The following is a 17,792-nucleotide window of genomic DNA, read 5'->3' as shown; positions in this document are numbered from 1 at the left end:
GAACCTTATAGCTGCATAAATCATTGCCCACTGTTTTTTTGTTGTTGTTGTTGTTTTTAATAGCAATAGCAGTTAGACTTATATACCGCTTCATAGGGCTTTCAGCCCTCTCTAAGCAGTTTACAGAGTCAGCATATTGCCCCCAACAACAATCCGGGTCCTCATTTTACCCACCTCGGAAGGATGGAAGGCTGAGTCAACCCTGAGCCGGTGAGATTTGAACAGCCGAACTGCAGAACTGCAGTCAGCTGAAGTAGCCTGCAGTGCTGCATTTAACCACTGCGCCACCTTGGCTCTTTCCTAATTTAAATCCTGTTTCCCTTTCCTAATTTAAATCCTACAAAATTTAGCAACTTTGTGCACCCGATGAAGTCGGTTACAGTTCACCAAAGCTGATGCCTATAATAAAATTTCTAGTCATTAAAAAAATGTTGCCAGACTCCTGATTTTTGGCTGCCATATTCTACCCTGTTCATTTCCCCCCTCCTACAATGTTGCCATCAAAGCAAGTATTTCTTTATACAAGCAGGAAGCAGCATCAAGACCCCAAATGAAATCCCAGTGGTTCCACTCGGGAAACTTCTTCTCGTGAATGAGATTAGTAATTCGATGTCGCAGTTGTGCAATTTCAGGGGGTTGGGAAACCCAGTCCTGACCCCCACTCCACATGGCTATTGGGATGGTGATTGCTTCAATGTCGTACAGAGGAGGAGTTGTCTGTGGGGAAAAATTGAATAATGAAGTAATCATTCACATATATTTAAATTCATGGTAATTAAATTAGTTTTTAATGCTTCTATGTTGCATGGAGGAATTGTCTGAGGGGAAATAAATAACATTGATAAATAACATGAGAGACCGCCTGCTGCCAATTACCTCCCAAAGACCCGTCAGATCTCACAGGGTCGGCCTCCTCCGGGTTCCGTCCACCAGCCAATGTCATCTGGCTACTACCCGGGGGAGGGCCTTCTCTGTAGCAGCTCCGGCCCTTTGGAACGAACTCCCCGCAGAGATCCGGACCCTCACCTCTCTCCAGGCCTTCCGGAAAGCCATCAAAACCTGGCTGTGCCGGCAGGCCTGGGGTTGATGAGTTCCCCTCCCCTCTCGACTGGTATGGCTATGTGATTTTCGTGTATTTTAATTATGTGTACTGTTGTTTATGTTCCCTTTCCCCTTTGAGTTGTTCGCTGCCCTGAGTCCCTGGAGAAGGGCGGCATACAAATAAACCAAAACTAAACTAAACTAAACTAAAACATAGTAATCAACGAGACAATATCTTCATATACACTTTAATTCATGGTAATTGATATGGTAAATTAATCTGGAGACTTGGTTTTAAAAAAACAAAGGGAGAAAGAAAATTAATTGATTAAAAATTCAATCCAATAGACATCTGCTTATTATTTATCTATTCCCTTAACTCAACCTCAACTTTTGGTGGTTTCTTGGATGCAGTATGTAAATATATTTGCGGATTTCCTTGCCACTTACCTTCTAAGAACAACCCACATTAATCCTGGTTAGCAATCTAAGATCAGTGACGTTTGGTTAAGTACTTTTCTGGTACAGATAACTTTTATAGCAATGATATGGTATATTGAAGTACAAATATATTATGATCTCAGCCCTTGTCCTTTTTCCATAGTACAGCCGTGCAAAATTTTCATTTTGTTTCACTTCACTTTAATTTTCTTTACTTTCTTTGGGTCAGCCTAAGTGAACAGATCCAAAACAAAAGCTAAAATTTATCACCCTCTTTTAATGAACACCATAATCCCTTGTGGAATGGTGCTGGACAACTGAATGCAGCTGTTTAATGGCCAGTTGTCCTTCCTGTTGCCAAAGCAGAATTATTTTCAGTAGATATATTCTCAGTGTGCCCAGAGAGAGAAATATCTGTCTTTACCTAGGATTGAACTCACAGCCCACAGATTGCGAGGCGAGAGCTCCATCTCTAAGGCCACCGCACCACTCAAAAGCTAAAATTGATGATAAAGCCAAAACAAAAGCTATAATTGATCAAATGTAATTGAAATTAAAATTATTCTTACATTAATTAACTAATATGATTATTCCTTATATATTTAATACTTTTCCCCTTCCAACCTATTGATAGATTTCAGTGTGGCAACTTATAGAGGGAGTATGACAGATAATACTCAAGGATCGCAGGTCAAATATGGTATCAGGAGGTCTTGATGTCAAGTTAGCTATTTCTCATCAGAAGAAAAACTATTATAAAGTTACGCGTGATCACAGTGAGATTTTCATCTATACATGGTAGCAATCAATGGAAATTCCATGTTAATTTGGAAAATAAAAGGTGCTCTTATCATTATCCATGTTGGTTGTGCTAAAATAAAAGCATTTGTCTGTCTTAAGAGTTTCCAGAACAACATCAATTTCTCATTCTCAATGGCATGTGGACAGGTTACAAGGCAAATCCTTCAGTGGAAACTTCATGAAGGAGCTTATCTCCTGGAGCAAAATACTTGATAGGGTGGCAGTTGCTTTTAATCATTGTTGAATGAAGCTGAACATCTACCATATATCATAGATGAGAAATTATAGCTAGTTCTGAATAGCTATCTGTTGTGGCCCAGCAGGAGCCGTTGGAGCTGCCACCAGACTCCGACAGCGAGGGGCCCTATGAGTCGGCTCTAGAGGATGTGGAGGACCCTGGACAGGGTTCCGACTCCAAGCAGGGCGCAGAGAGACTGGTTGGCAACCAGGTGGCGCCTGAGGCTTGGACCGGTGGGGAGGAGACAAGGGAGAGTGATCCAGAAGCCAGCAGTGAGTTATCACTGGATTAACGCCATCGAAGAGCTACTAGGCGTCAGGAACAATTACGCAATTACAGGAGGTGATTGTACTCAGTTGGTGGTCATTAGGCTCCTCTCCAGACTATAAAAAGCTACTTGTGCACACGGCCCTCTTTGCAGAAGTCAACGCAGGATTGAATGTCGGAGGACATTACTGTGAGCTTGGCAGGCTGGATTGCTGCCGAGCCTTATCTGTGTTTATTGCTGCCTGAGTTTGTCTGAGTTGCTGCCAAGGTCCTTATCTGTTTGTTCTGCTTGGCTTTCAGCCACCGGGGTTTTGGTGTTTTGCTAATTAAAGTACATTCCAGTTAAGCTTGTCTAGGCATTCGTTACTGGACGGAGGAGGGGGTCAGAACAGCTATCTAATGTCTTTATACTTTCTGATCACTCCCTGGGAATCAAAGTGTAGAAGATACCTTCTTCATTTGGGATTCTGGACATGTGAGATCTTCATTTCACTGTTCAGTACCCATTGCCAGTTTTAGAGTAAAGGCATTGCCTATTCATGATCTATACATTGTAGTTTACTATTGGGTCAGAAACAGACTTTTTCTTCCATTATTTTCCTGTTGTACATTTCCCAGTTTGTTTTACAAACCATCAGAGAATATGACAGGACTATAAATCTTTAAATGGACCAATATCTATATACTGAAAAGGACTTTCCAACAATTCTATTCCAAAATTGTATCCACAATCTATAAATTCCTACCTGGTTGTATATATCTTTGTTCTTTGAGCCATAATCATAATATGCAAATTGACCTGAGTGAGATGTCTGGAAAACAAAAGCAAACATTTCATTTCATTTCATTTATTGAATTTCTATGCCGCCCAATCCCGGAGGATTCCGGGCGGCTTACAAAAATGAAAAAGATTAAAAAGAATTATTAAAACAATAAGATACAAACAAAGATTAAAAAGGAACACAACAATCACTCAGTCAGAAGGGGCTGGACCTCGATTAAGGGGTCAACAGCCCCAGGCCTGTTGGAAAAGCCAGGTTTTAATGGCTTTGCGAAAGGCCAAGAGAGTGGGCAGGGCCCGGATCTCTGGGGGCAGCTCATTCCATAGAGCTGGAGCGGCAACAGAGAAGGCCCTGCTCCTAGGCGTCGCCAGCCAGCATTGTCCCGCTGAAGGCACCCAGAGAAGGCCCAACAATGTTTGGATATGTATACAGACCCTTCAACAAAACACAAACTTGTGCTTCCAAAACAATAATGCAGCCATAACTCTCACACCAAGGACAATTGATAAAATGAAGATGCTTACACGTTCTTCAACAATAGATTTGCTGTATATTATCTATGTAGCAATCTTTGACCTATTTTACCATATACCCACAGGTCCCCAAGACAAATTTTCATTGCCTCCCAATCTTTAGAACTCTTCCTTACGCTGTAATCAAAGCACTTCCTTTTCGGGTCAGAATTAAGATTAGGTCTTTTTACATTGGGAGAATGTTTTATTAGATTTAAATTGCAATGAGTGACAGGTTGTGGAAACCAGCAATGCCAGCCCCAAGATGCTGTCGAGCCTCAACTGGACAACTGTGTTTAAATTCCTTTTTTATCCCCGCCCTGGAAAACTGCTTTCTGCTTTTTATCTGCAGGGGCTTTTTTTAAGTAAGAGTTTTTGGTGACCAAGGACTGTAGGAAGCATTAATAATGATATAATGGGGATTGATCACTTTGGAAGTATATTATATTTTGGGATTCAGTAGGTGGTTGTGGCAAAATTGCAGAAATAATCCCTGTCAACAACCTAATATTTTTATTTTAATCTGTTTCTGTTTGCATGTGGGAAAGTGTAAATGCCTATAAGGCGGGACTACATGTACTGGTTTCTAGGCCACCAGCTCACACCAAACTGGCAAATGGTGATCCTCAAAATTCTGGGATCTTACAAAAATTTCCACTAGAGCAATGTTTCTCAACCTTGGCAGTTTTAAGTTGCGTGGACTTCAATTCCCAGAATTCTCCCAACCTCCCAATGCTGGCTAGGAGAATTCCGGGAGTTGAAGTCCACCCAGCTTAAACTGCCAAGATTGAGAAGTTGAGTTGAGTTGAGTTGAGTGTTTATTGGTCTTGTATGCCGCCCACTCCCGAAGGACTCCGGGCGACTTACAATAAACAAGGGAAGGGGATAAATAAACAAAACAACACTTTAAAATACACAACATTCACAGTTACCGTGGGGCTGGATATTTCACAAGCCCCCCGGCCTGCCGGAGCAGCCAGGACTTGGCGGCTTTGTGGAAATGCTGCATTAGAGGTCATGCCACTCCAGAACATCTTCATAATCCTAATATGCTAGTTGGTTGGAAGTCCTGGTCCACCAAATTCTAGTTGTGGATCAAGCTGGTGTCTTCCAATCAAGCAAAACACCACCACACTATCATCGAAGAGAGACCTGTTGAAATACTTTTCTTTCACTTGCAGTTACTGTACCTGACTCCAATGGACGATATTTTTCACAGAGGTATAATCTGGGAATCGTGATATGTAGACATCAACCCGACTCTGTAAGAGAATGGTGAATTTTTGAGAAATCATTTCATTCCCCAGAGAAACAGTCACTCGTGCCCTTGTGACCTCTAGACTGGACTACTGCAATGTGCTCTACATGGGGCAGCCCTTGAAGAGCATTCGGAGACTTCAGCTTGTCCAGAATGCAGCTGCGCGAGCGATCGTGGGTGCACCTCGGTTCACCCACGTAACACCTATCCTCCGCGAGCTGCACTGGCTGCCTATTGGTCTTCGGATACGCTTCAAGGCGCTAGTCGTCACTTATAAAGCCCTTCATGGTATTGGACCTGGGTACTTGAGAGACCGCCTGCTGCCAAGTACCTCCAATAGACCGATTAGATCCCACAGATTAGGCCTCCTCCGAATTCCATCCGCCGGCCAATGCCGACTGGCGACTACCCGGAGGAGAGCCTTCTCCGTGGCTGCTCCGACCCTCTGGAACAAACTCCCCGTGGAGATTCGAACCCTCACCACCCTCCAGGCCTTCCACAAAGCCCTTAAAACCTGGCTGTTCCGACAGGCCTGGGGCTAAAGAGCTGTTGCCCCCCCTCCTCGAATGGTATGACTGTTGTATGCTTTTAAATTATGTATTGTTATGTCCATCTTTTTTATTTTCTGTCTGTACCCCCCCTTCCCTGATTTGAATTGTGAGCTACCCTGAGTCCCCTCCGGGGAAAAGGGCGGCATATAAATGTAATAAAATAAAATAAAATAAAATCAATCAAATCCTGCATTGAGACAATTATAGACAGCAACTTCAATGTTGCCGTTGACTTCTGTAGCAGTATGGCCACATGAGAAGTCAGCAAAAGCATCCCATTGGGCAGGCCAGAAGCAAACACTGACATGCCTAGATCATAAAGGCCTGACGTTATCCAGCTATGTGCCTGTTACACAGTGACTCAACTGCTTGTGCTTTAGCTGAAAATTCAAGTCGGCTCTCAAAGGATCAACCACAAACGACAAGGAATCCAATAAGTGACCACTGCGTCACGTGTGTCATGAAGTCATCATGCAAACAATGCGAATTATGCACTGATTGTACAATCCTTTGAGCAATGACCTCATATTATGCATGATGCCGCATGCCTTCCCTTGTGCCTCCTGCCCACAGCGCATCAATTGGCTAGAGGAGATCCGTTTTAGGTCCCATGACGTGTATGTGAATTGCAAGGTCAAATTTTCTCACCAATCTAGGCATGCAAAGGGTTTTCCTATTGTTCTGACCCGGCTCCCCAAACCCATAAATCCTTGGTAGTTAAATAAATGTTCCCTTTATTAAGAGCCCCAGCAGCCCCAGCAAACACTCTGTCTCTCTCTCTGCATACACGGGAGGCTAACCAGTCAGTTCGCAGCAGTCAGTTGTCTGCCACACCTATTCATCTCCGCCCCCTGCCTTTTATCCCCAGAATTTCGCTAGCAGTGGTTGCTCTTCCATCCCAAGGATTGGTCTATAGATTTCCATTGCTCTCCTCTCCTCTGCTTTCTGCGCATCTGTGCATCAGGCACTGGATCCAGCTTTTCCTCCTCTTTCTCATCAGCAATCTCCAGACCTGGGGGGCCAGTGGTGGGTTTCAAAAAATTTTGGAACCTACTCTGTGGGTGTGGCCTCCTTTGTGGGAGTGGCTTGCCGGCCATGTGACCTGGTGGGAGTGGCTTGCCAGCCATTGTTTTCTCTCTCTCTCTCTCTCTCTCTCTCTCTCTCTCCTTCCTTTTGTCTCTCTGTCCCTTTTTCCTTTTTTTTCTTTCATCTCTCTCTCACTTTTTCTTTCTTTTTTTCTTTTTTCTTTATTTCTTCCTTCCTTTCTTTCTCTTTCTGTCTCTGTGTGAGTCTATCTGTCTGTCTGTCTGTCTGTCTGTCTGTGTGTTTGTGTGTATGTCTGTGTCTGTCAGTGGTGGGTTTCAAAAAATTTTGGAACCTGTTCTATAGGTGTGGCTTTCCGGGTCCACTGGTGGAACCTCTTCTAACCGGTTCGGTAGATTTGACGAACCGGTTCTACTGAACTGGTGCGAACTGGTAGGAACCCACCTCTGCTGGGGGCTGTGGACTCTCCATCTGAGGGCTGATGCACGGCCCAAGCTCTGCCTCTGTCTCCATCTCTGACAGCTCCATTCTCTCTTAGCAATAGCAGTTAGACTTATATACCGCTTCATAGGGCTTTCAGCCCTCTCTAAGTGGTTTACAGAGTCAGCATATCGCCCCCAACAACAATCCGGGTCCTCATTTTACCCACCTCGGAAGGATGGAAGGCTGAGTCAACCTTTGAGCCGGTGAGATTTGAACAGCCGAACTGCAGAACTGCAGTCAGCTGAAGTAGCCTGCAGTGCTGTATTTAACCACTGCGCCACCTCGGCTCTTCCCCTTGGAGCTCTCCGGTTGCCTTGATGTTGGCCCTGACTCCCACCCCACCTCCTCATCTGATTCGGCTGCTGGAGGTGGGGGGGGCATCTGACAGGCCAGAACACCTGAACAATAACAACATCTACCAACCTCACGACAAGACTTCTATCGCTTCTATGAACTAATGCTGAACTTCCCCCATTTAACACCCTCCAGATGTGTTAGGCAACTCTGATGGATTCCAGAAGTTGTATTCCTCACTGGGGCCACCAGGTAGGGAAAAAAGAACATAGGAATTGTTGGATGTTTAATACTATATTCCTTTTGTACTTACCGTATTCAGACTTCTGTCGTGGAAACCACTAACCAGAAAAAGGCCTTGTTTGCAGATCATGCTGAATGGTTGGTAACTGCACATTCGGGCCAGCCGTGCTCTCAGCGTGGGGCTCAGCAAGCAGAATTCCTTTCTGCCAAATATAAGCTAAACACCCATCACAAAGACAGTTCACATTTTCAATATTAATTACACGTGTTGTGTTAATTCAGGAGCGCTGCGTATATTCATTTTCTCAATTTGTTTCTGCTGATTGTTTCACACTATAACAGGGGTGTCAAACTCAGTTTCATTGAGGGCCGCATGGGGTTGTGTTTGAGCTTGGGGGGGCAGGGCCATGTGGCAGGGCCAGCTCAACCTCATTTGTGGGGGGGCATCTATGGTGGCTAAGTGCTAAGACAGGACTTCCCTTAGATCTTCACTCACTCTCATTATAATCTTCTTCCTTCCTTCCTTCCTTCCTTCCTTCCTTCCTTCCTTCCTTCATTCATTCATTCATTCATTCATTCATTCATTCATTCATTTCTTCTTTCCCTCTTCATTCTCCTTTCCTCTTCCTTCCCCTCTTTCCCTGTATTTCCTGTGTTGGCCTAATTCAGGGACACAGAGTACATTCATTTTCTGAATTTGTTTCTGCTGATTATTTCACACTATAGCATTATTTTGAAAGCGCTGTCTGAATACATTGGGCAGTTTCCAAAATTTGATATATAAATAACGATAAAAATAAACTCCACCCTATGCGCAACAGCCTCTATTTCAGTACAGTTTTATGAACATGTAAGTAAGGAACCCACCCATGTTATTTGTGCTTTTCTATTCTGTTTTTTTTAAGCATTTGGACAGCATACATATTTTGATGGTGTCAGTTGGGCAAGATCAAAAGATAAAGACGTATAAGACTTTATTAAGTACGATTACGGCAATCTCTGCGTAAATACAGAATCTTGGAAACCACAAGAAGGATTTCCAATTCTCATTCATAAGGAATTCATTACAGTGAAATTTGTTTGAAGGATTTTAAATGCTTCTTGCCATTGGGGCCCAAGTTGCTGTTGATAAATTAAGCTACCACCAGAGTCTTATTTATTTATTTATTTATTTATTTATTTATTTATTTATTTATTTATTTATTTATTTATTTATTTATTAGGCTTATATACCGCTTCATAGGGCTTTCAGCCCTCTCTAAGCGGTTTACAAATTTTTTTAGCAAATTGAGTCAGCAACTTGCCCCCAAAGTCCGGGTCCTCATTTTGCCCACCTCGGAAAGATGGAAGGCTGAGTCAACCTTGAGCCGGTGAGTTTTGAACCGCTGAACTGCAGATCACAGTCAGCTAAAGTGGCCTGCAGTACTGCACCCTAACCACTGTGCCACCTTGGCTCTTAAGTCTTGACTGCAAATGTCTAATCTTCCATTACTTTCCTATCTATATGCAATCTCTCACACTCAGCATATTATGAATGCTCAGAGAAAATAATTCCTGGATAAACAGGATGTTCCCAAAATGATTGTTATGATGAGTACAGCTTATAAACAGTTCGGTAAGTGATCTTTCAAAGTTGCAACAATGCTGAAAAAAGTAACATGATCATTTTTCATGTTTACGACCATTGCAATATCCTCATAGTCACATAACCAAAATTTGGATGCTTGGCAACTGACACATATTATAGCAGTAGCAATGGCAATAGCAGTTAGACGTAAATATCGCTTCATAGGGCTTTCAGCCCTCTCTAAGCAGTTTACAGAGTCAGCATATCGCCCCCACAGTCTGGGTCCTCATTTCACCCACCTCGGAAGGATGGAAGGCTGAGTCAACCCTGAGCCGGTGAGATTTGAACAACCGAACTGCAGAACTGCAGTCAGCTGAAGTAGTCCGCAGTGCTGCATTTAACCACTGCGCCACCTCGGCTCCATATTTATGATGGTTGCAGTGTGCCTTAGTCATGTGATCACCTTTTGTGACCATATTACAAGTAATGTCAATGGGGAAGCCAGATTCACTCAACAACTGTGTTCCTAACGTAACAACTGCAGTGATCTGCTTAACAACTGTGGCACGAAAGGTCATAAAATGGGCCAAAAGCCACTTAAACATTTCACTTAGTAACAAAAACTTGTGGTTCGATTGTGGTCATAATTCTTCCCATCCTGCTTACAATCTTTTTAGCAATAGCAATAGCAGTTAGACTTATATACCGCTTCATAGGGCTTTCAGCCCTCTCTAAGCGGTTTACAGAGTCCGCATATCACCCCCACAGTCTGGGTCCTCATTTCACCCACCTCGGAAGAATGGAAGGCTGAGTCAACCTTGAGCCGGTGAGATTTGAACCGCTGAACTGCAGATAACAATCAGCTGAAGTGGCCTGCAGTACTGCACTCTAACCACTGCGCCACCTCGGCTCTTTTTAGACTTTTGCCTTCTGGCAGAAGATACAGAACAATTAAAACTCGGACCACAGGTGTTCTGAATAGCTTTTATCCCAGAGCTATAATTGCACTCAACAATGAACCAAAGAGCCACCATTAGTGAGTTAGCCCTACTTGGTCTGTTGTGTGGATGCTTGGGTGGTTTAGGGGTGAGGAATTTTTGGGGTGGGTGGGTGGGGGAGTTTTTGGGGATTGTTGTGTGCGTTGGGCCTGGTCTCTGGGTGTTATGTGAATTTCATTATATGTGTATACTGTGCAGGGGTGGGTTTCTCGCCCCGTTCCAACCGGTTCGGTTGGAACGGGGCCGGCGGCGTCCTCGTGCACGCGCGCAGTGCACACATGCGTACTAGCGTCTGTGCGATGCTCCAGCTGCTCCTAGAGGATCACGCAGGCGCTGTATGCGTCCTGCGCATGCGTGGAAGCGCACAACTCATCAAAACTGGGTAAGGAGCGCGGGCAGGCGGGCGGGCCCTTCGCCATTCCCGGAAGTTACTTACTTCTGGGTTCGCCGACCAACCGGTTCGCGGGGACCGTCGCGAACCGATTGAAACCCACCCCTGATACTGTGTCTATACGTAAAATGACAATAAAGTAAAGTATAAGCAGTCAGAATGGAGACTATATCCATAAATTGAACCCTTCCCCTTTCTATGTGCTTATGCCATCTATGAGTATACAAAAGGGTAGGGCTCCAATTACATACAGTGTCAATCCTGAGCCATTTTCTGAGCTTCAGTGTTGCCACACTGGAGCTGAGGGATAGGGAGGGGGATATAGAGATAGATGGGGTTGTAGCCAAAACAAAATACTTTCTCCTGGGAACCAAGGACATTGCCACCGGCGGTCGGAGAGAGGAAAAGTGAAGTTTGCAACTGGAAGATACAATGATTGGACCATGGGACTGATTGTTTGGGGAAGGAATGGGGAAACCTTTACTTTTCAATAGGTGAAAAATGCAGGAATACTCAGAGTTGGTTTACTCCAAGTTCTTTGGGGAATCTACCTGGCTTAAAGTTTTCTTTATTATGGGTGCATTACTTGACCTAGAGTACTTGCAGCTGCCATCTTGCCTTTTTCGACCCCACCCCTAGTTCTCTATTCTCCCAGAATACTAACAACCTTCCCCAGGAAAATAAAAGGCTTACAGGCTTACCTTCAACAATGACTCTGGCAAACGTGTGAGTTGCAATATCACACTTTTCGTATACTGAAGGGTATATGAAGGGGCCAAGGCAAAAAACATCTTGATCTTAGCAGCCAGGTGAGGTATTATTGAAAAACCTACAAAGCCTGGAGATAAAGATTTCCATTAGTGTCCTTTAATTTGACTTTTATTGCAATAATTGTAGGAATGCTGATTACATTTTGAATTAAGCTTGGCTCACTGGATATGGTTTATTTAGCAACAAGGCAAGAGGAGTTTCTCCTTGATTTGTTCCAGAAAGTAGTTTTCACCTTCCAGATCAAGCTTAGGTTTTTGCTTTTTCCTGGGAAATTTCAGATTCAGAATCGGTCAATTGAGTTCTGCCACCTAGCTACAGAGGTGGGTTCCTACCAGTTCGCACCTATTCGGTAGAACCGGTTCGTCAAATCTACCGAACCGGTTAGAAGAGGTTCCACCAGTGGACCCAGAAAGCAGGCCACACCTACAGAAGAGGTTCCAAAAAATTTTGAAACCCACCACTGGTCCTTGGATATGATTATTCTACACCATCATGCTCCTATTTATAAAACTCAGTGCCTCTGTGAAAGGTAAGGATGACTACTGCGTTTGTGGTGCAATCAGAACATTGCGTGTGTTGAAGTTGTTTTAACGCAAACCAAAGATGCCTTTTCAAAAACAAGTTTACATCATATTCTTATGCATGCCAGTGCTGGTCATTTAAGGTGGTTCTGACAAGTGTCGTCGGCATCTTCACATCCAGTCACATGGGCGGCAAGCCACTCCCATCCGGTCACATGGGTGACAAGCCACTCCCACAAAGGAGGCCACACCCACAGAGTAGGTTCGAACAATTTTTGAAACCCACCACTGCCTAGCTAGATCTTGTCAGTAAGTATTTATTTTAGAAATAAATATCAGAATGGATGTAATAAATAGAAAGCCATTTCCATAGAAGTGGTTTTCTCCTGAGCAACAACTCTGCATGTGAATGAGTTTATTTTGAAATGGTTATCTATTGGTAACATATAAATCAAAAGATGCTTTGATGTGGGAAATGGAAAGGCTTCTGTCTTAATGCCCATCCGTTGCTTCATAGTTCTATTTGCTGAATAAACATTCAATTATGAGCCCCGATTGCAATGGTTGAAGAAGAATGGAGTCAAAAATTCAGTTGTGCTATCATTGTACGAAAGAACATTAGAGAGATTGTGCTCAGTTTCCACAAGATCAGCAAAAGTCTTGAAAGGATCTCTGTGGGTCCCAATTTGCTTGCAAAGCATTATCATTTGTGAAACATTTATCTTAGAAGTGTCTTATATGAGACCTTGTTTTGTGTATTGCAGGGGTCTCCAACCCACAAGCTGCAGTCCACTAGTGGGCCGTGGGCCCTTCAGAACTGGGCCACTCAAGCGACAGGCAGGTGCACACATGTGTTCTCTTGCTTCACAAGCAATGAGAAACTACTTACTCACAAATAAAACAAACCGTAAAACAAACAAATACAGGGGAGGAACAGTTCACATTGGATAAACAAAACCCAAAGTAATTTATCACAAAGGAAAGTGTTTCCACCTTCTTCTAAAACCAGACAAGATCAGTCTCTGTTTACATGAGAACTCAAGGTAAAAAGCCCTTTCAATAATTAAGCCAAACAGACACAGTCCCAGTTCACACCGGCTGAGGAAATTCATTCCCTGTTATTTCCTAGTAGGAAGATTCAGTTGGCACCTCAAATACAGGGCAATTAGTCCTGGCAAACCTAATTCTGGCAAAGGAATTTGAGCTGATTGATGTACAGTGGGAAATGAACTGTTGCTTGCAATAACAGGCCACTCCCAAATCCCTATTATTTATTTCCCAACCAGGGAGGCGCTGGCTAGTGTCTACATCTTCTTTTCCCTGAGAGCTGGCTTATTGCCTTCCATTGCTCTCCTCTCCTCTCTACGCATACGCGCATCTGGGATGGGCCCCATTTGTTCCTCCCCCTCACTCAGGCCCCCGAAGTCAGCTACCTCTCCCCCTGGGGGAGTTCAGATGGCCCTGGATCTGGATCTGCATCTGCCTCTGATTCTGTTTCCTCATCAGAGCCTTCCAAAGGCTATGAAGCTGGCCCAGGGTCTCCCTTTTACCTCTCCATCCTCCTCCTCCAGTGGTGGGTTTCAAAAATTGTTCGAACCTACTCTGTGGGTGTGGCCTCCTTTGTGGGAGTGACTTGCCACCCATGTGACCGGATGGGAGTGACTTGCCACCCATGTGACCGGATGGGAGTGGCTTGTCGCCCATGTGACCGGATATGAAGATGCCAACGACACTTGTCAGAACCACCTTAAATGACCTCACACACAGCACTGGCATGCATGAGAATATGATGTAAACTTGTTTTTTAAAAGGCATCTTTGGTTTGCGTTAAAACAACTTCAACACACGCAATGTTCTGATTGCACCACAAATGCAGTAGTCATCCTTACCTTTCACAGAGGCACTGAGTTTTATAAACAGGAGCATGATAGTATAGAATAATCATATCCAAGGACCAGTGGTGGGTTTCAAAAAATTGTTGGAACCTCTTCTGTAGGTGTGGTCTGCTTTCCGGGTCCACTGGTGGAACCTCTTCTAAGCGGTTCGGTAGATTTGACGAACCGGTTCTACCGAATAGGTGCGCACTGGTAGGAAGCCACCTCTGTCCTCGTCTGACTCTTCTGCTAGCTCTGCTGGCAGCCAGCGGGCCACAACAGCATGTGCCTGCCACTCACACAGAACCACACACACACCCCTCTCTCCCTGCCAGCCGCCAAGCCGGAAAGGTTGAGGACCACTGGTCTAGTGGTTAAAGCAACTGGTTAGAAAGCAAGAGTTCAACTCCCACCTTGGCCATTAAAGCCAGCTGAATGTCTTTAGTCCAGTGGCTTTCTAACAGCCCAACTCACCTCACAGGGTTGTTTTTGTGGAGAAAATAGGAAGAGAAAGGGGTATTGGGTATGATTGCTGCCTTGAGTCATTTGAAAGGTAATAAAAGTGGGAAATAAATAAACAAATAAACAAATGGAAAATCAAGGGAGATAGGAAAAAGGGAGATAGGGATGCACGGGTAAACATTTTCTTTATTCTTGGTTTGTAATTGCATATCCACGAGTCACCTATTCTACGTTGCACGACAGTTGGTGAGATTTGTCAATTAATGTTTTGATTCTACAAACAGATAGAAGGTAATTACATCAATGAACCACATCCAGCGAGGACTAGGAAGTCAGATGGACTAAATGATCTCAGAAATATTTTTAGCAATAGCAATAGCAATAGCAGTTAGACTTATATACCGCTTCATAGGGCTTTCAGCCCTCTCTAAGCGGTTTACAGAGTCAGCATATCGCCCCCACAGTCTGGGTCCTCATTTCCCCCACACCTCGGAAGGATAGAAGGCTGAGTCAACCTTGAGCCGGTGAGATTAGAACCGCTGAACTGCAGATAACAGTCAGCTGAAGTGGCCTGCAGTACTGCACCCTAACCACTGCTCCATCTCGGCTCTTTTGATCCTTCCATTCTGTGATTCTATTAATTTTGATACCTAAGGTAGACTTTCTTCACATATCAATGATTTCATCTGATTTCTGAAGATTTTAGACATCACCAAGAATGCACAAAATGTTGCCTTGTACAACAGCTTCATTCTCAACATACCCATAGTGCAGCCTTGTGAATGGCAGACATAATAGATATCCTCCTCTCCATTTTTCTGAAGGATAAAGTTTATTATGGCTGAAAGGTCATATATACCAAGTTCGTGAAAACTGAAACCAAACACATATAATTGAGAATGAAAAGAATTTTTAGTTATCAATTCCATGTATTGGTCCTTTTCCTAAATTACTAGTAAGTGTATTTAACTAACAAAAACCAAAATTAGCATCCCTCAGATATGTATATGTTTGCCCAGGAAAAGAGAAAAAACAGAAATTTCCTTGACTTATTTGGTTCTGGTTTGGAATAAAATTTATAGCTGGAATAAAACTTACAGCATTAAGGTTTAGGCATGCTTGATTCGATCTGGTATGAATTGTAACTTAATCAAAGTTCAAATTAGATTCAAGAGTTGATTCCATTCAATTGATTGAAAGATTTCAATGAATGGAACTGATTTAATAAAAACTAAGCACACACGAAGACAGCTGAATTACCAAATCAATGTAAAAGTACACAGTTCAAAGAAACATTATTCAATCCAATGCAAATACAATTTAGTGCTAGCTAAAGAAAAAAGATTACGTAAATCAACTTATCTTAAAAATGAAAGTATGCACAGCGAATTTTTCCATAAATGGTGGTTAGTTAATTGTTACCTTTTAAACATTTACATTTAATTGTAGCATTCTTTTTTTCCCTTATATTTTGACTGCGTTCTTTTGTTGAATTATTTATTGTTTTCTATTGATATCATTATAGCTGTTATTGTTTATTGTTTGACGCTCATTGTGGACATGTTAAATAATTGTATGTTTTCTTGGATCGCAGTAAAGTAAAATTAAGAAATTGTCACATCTGCCACGACACTGTTTCAGCCCTGCTTCACTTTGCTGGCATCCTGCCATAAAAGGGGGGCAGGGAAGCAGGGGAATATAGCAGGGGTGGGTTTCTCGCCCCGTTCCAACCGGTTCGGTTGGAACGGGGCCGGCGGCATCCTCGTGCACACGTGCAGTGCACGCATGCGTACTAGCGCCTGTGCGATGCTTCAGCTGCTCCTGGAGGATCGTGCAGGCGCTGTATGCGTTCTGCGCATGCGTGGAAGCGCAGAACTCGTCAAAACCGGGTAAGAAACGCAAGCGGGCAGGTGGATCCTTCGGCGTTCCCGGAAGTTACTTACTTCCGGGTTCGCCGACCAACCAGTTTGCGGGGACCGCCGCGAACCGCCTGAAACCCACCCCTGCAATATAGGGAGGGGGGATTGACAGGTACCAGAGAACAGAATTCAAATGCTCACCAAAGAGGCACCCAACTTTAGAACTGTTACCAAAACGCCTAGTTTGAATACTATTGGACATTAACAAAATGGCCAAAGGGAAGAGAGTCGAGGAGAAGGGAAAATCACTGAGTTTGCACAGGAATATTCAGATCTGGCTTTGCTTGCACTGTAACCACTTGGCTTTAGTAAAAGTATATCTTTCGCTACACATGGAGTTGAGGGTCTTTTTTTTCCCTAAATGCCCGAGTTGGGACAGGCCTGTCATTAATGTTCAGAAATGAAAAATTGCCTAATCTATCTCAGCTTTTTTAACTGGTGCAGTGCATAAATACATTTTCAGATTGGAAAGGTAAAGTACAATTCTAGTGAATTAAAAAATAACTATACACCCACGTTACACCTATCCTCCGCGAGCTGCACTGGCTTCCTATTGGTCTCCGGACGCAATTCAAGGTGTTGGTTATTACCTTTAAAGCCCTACATGGCTTAGGACCAGGATACCTGCGAGACCGCCTACCTCCCAACAGCCGGTGAGATCCCACAGGGTGGGCTTTCTTCAGATGCCGTCAGCCAGACAGTGTCGGCTGGCGGCTCCCCAGAGGAGGGCCTTCTCTATGGCTGCTCTGGCCCTTTGGAGTCAGCTACCCCCAGAAATCCAGACCACACCCACTCTCATGGCCTTCAGGAAAGCTATTAAAACCTGGCTATTCTGGCAGGCCTGGGTCTGTTGACCTCACTGCTGAGGTCCAGCCCCAATCAGGTTGGGTGTATGGGTGATGTCTTAAATTGTTTCCTTATTTTTTATTAATTATTTTTCTTTTCACTTTGTAAGCCGCCCGGAGTCCTCCGGGATTGGGCGGCCTATAAATCTATTAAATAAATAAATAAATAAATAAATAAATAAATAAATAAATAAATAAATAAATAAACAAACAAACAAACAAACAAACAAACAAACAAACATACATTAAATATTATTAGTCCCAGTATTTACACATGATCGCTTGGGCTTAATTTGGCTGGGTTGATATAAGGCTGATTTGAGTAGGTGGTTGGACTAGAGGACCTCCAAGGTCCCTTTCAGCCTATGTTTCTATAGTACACTTTAGTGGTCCCCAACCTTTTGGGCACCAGGAACCAGTTCCATGGAGAGAGGTTTTTCTGCGGACCACAGGGTCCATGGTTTTGCATGCTGCCTGCATCCTATGGAT

The 17,792-nt window shown here is 43.6% G+C and overlaps 1 protein-coding gene across 2 annotated transcripts in view; it reads right to left on the bottom strand.

Annotated features, from left to right (window-relative positions):
- Window positions 1–293: 293 nt before the first annotated feature.
- The window catches only part of LOC116518471 (lipase member M-like), a 33,133-nt gene continuing 15,634 nt past the window's right edge, over window positions 294–17,792 (bottom strand). For both annotated transcript variants that reach the window (XM_032231899.1, XM_032231901.1), the window contains 6 exons: window positions 15,303–15,412; window positions 11,613–11,749; window positions 8,026–8,172; window positions 5,273–5,344; window positions 3,535–3,600; window positions 294–717 (listed from right to left, as the gene is read on the bottom strand). In XM_032231899.1, coding sequence (XP_032087790.1) covers window positions 487–717; window positions 3,535–3,600; window positions 5,273–5,344; window positions 8,026–8,172; window positions 11,613–11,749; window positions 15,303–15,412 — 763 coding nt within the window. In that variant the 3' untranslated portion in view covers window positions 294–486. The remainder of the gene's footprint in view (window positions 718–3,534; window positions 3,601–5,272; window positions 5,345–8,025; window positions 8,173–11,612; window positions 11,750–15,302; window positions 15,413–17,792) is intronic.

This window comes from Thamnophis elegans, chromosome 15 (assembly GCF_009769535.1).
Source record: "Thamnophis elegans isolate rThaEle1 chromosome 15, rThaEle1.pri, whole genome shotgun sequence".
NCBI classification, from domain to species: Eukaryota; Metazoa; Chordata; class Lepidosauria; order Squamata; family Colubridae; genus Thamnophis; species Thamnophis elegans.
This window is presented reverse-complemented; position numbering and strand designations above follow the sequence as displayed.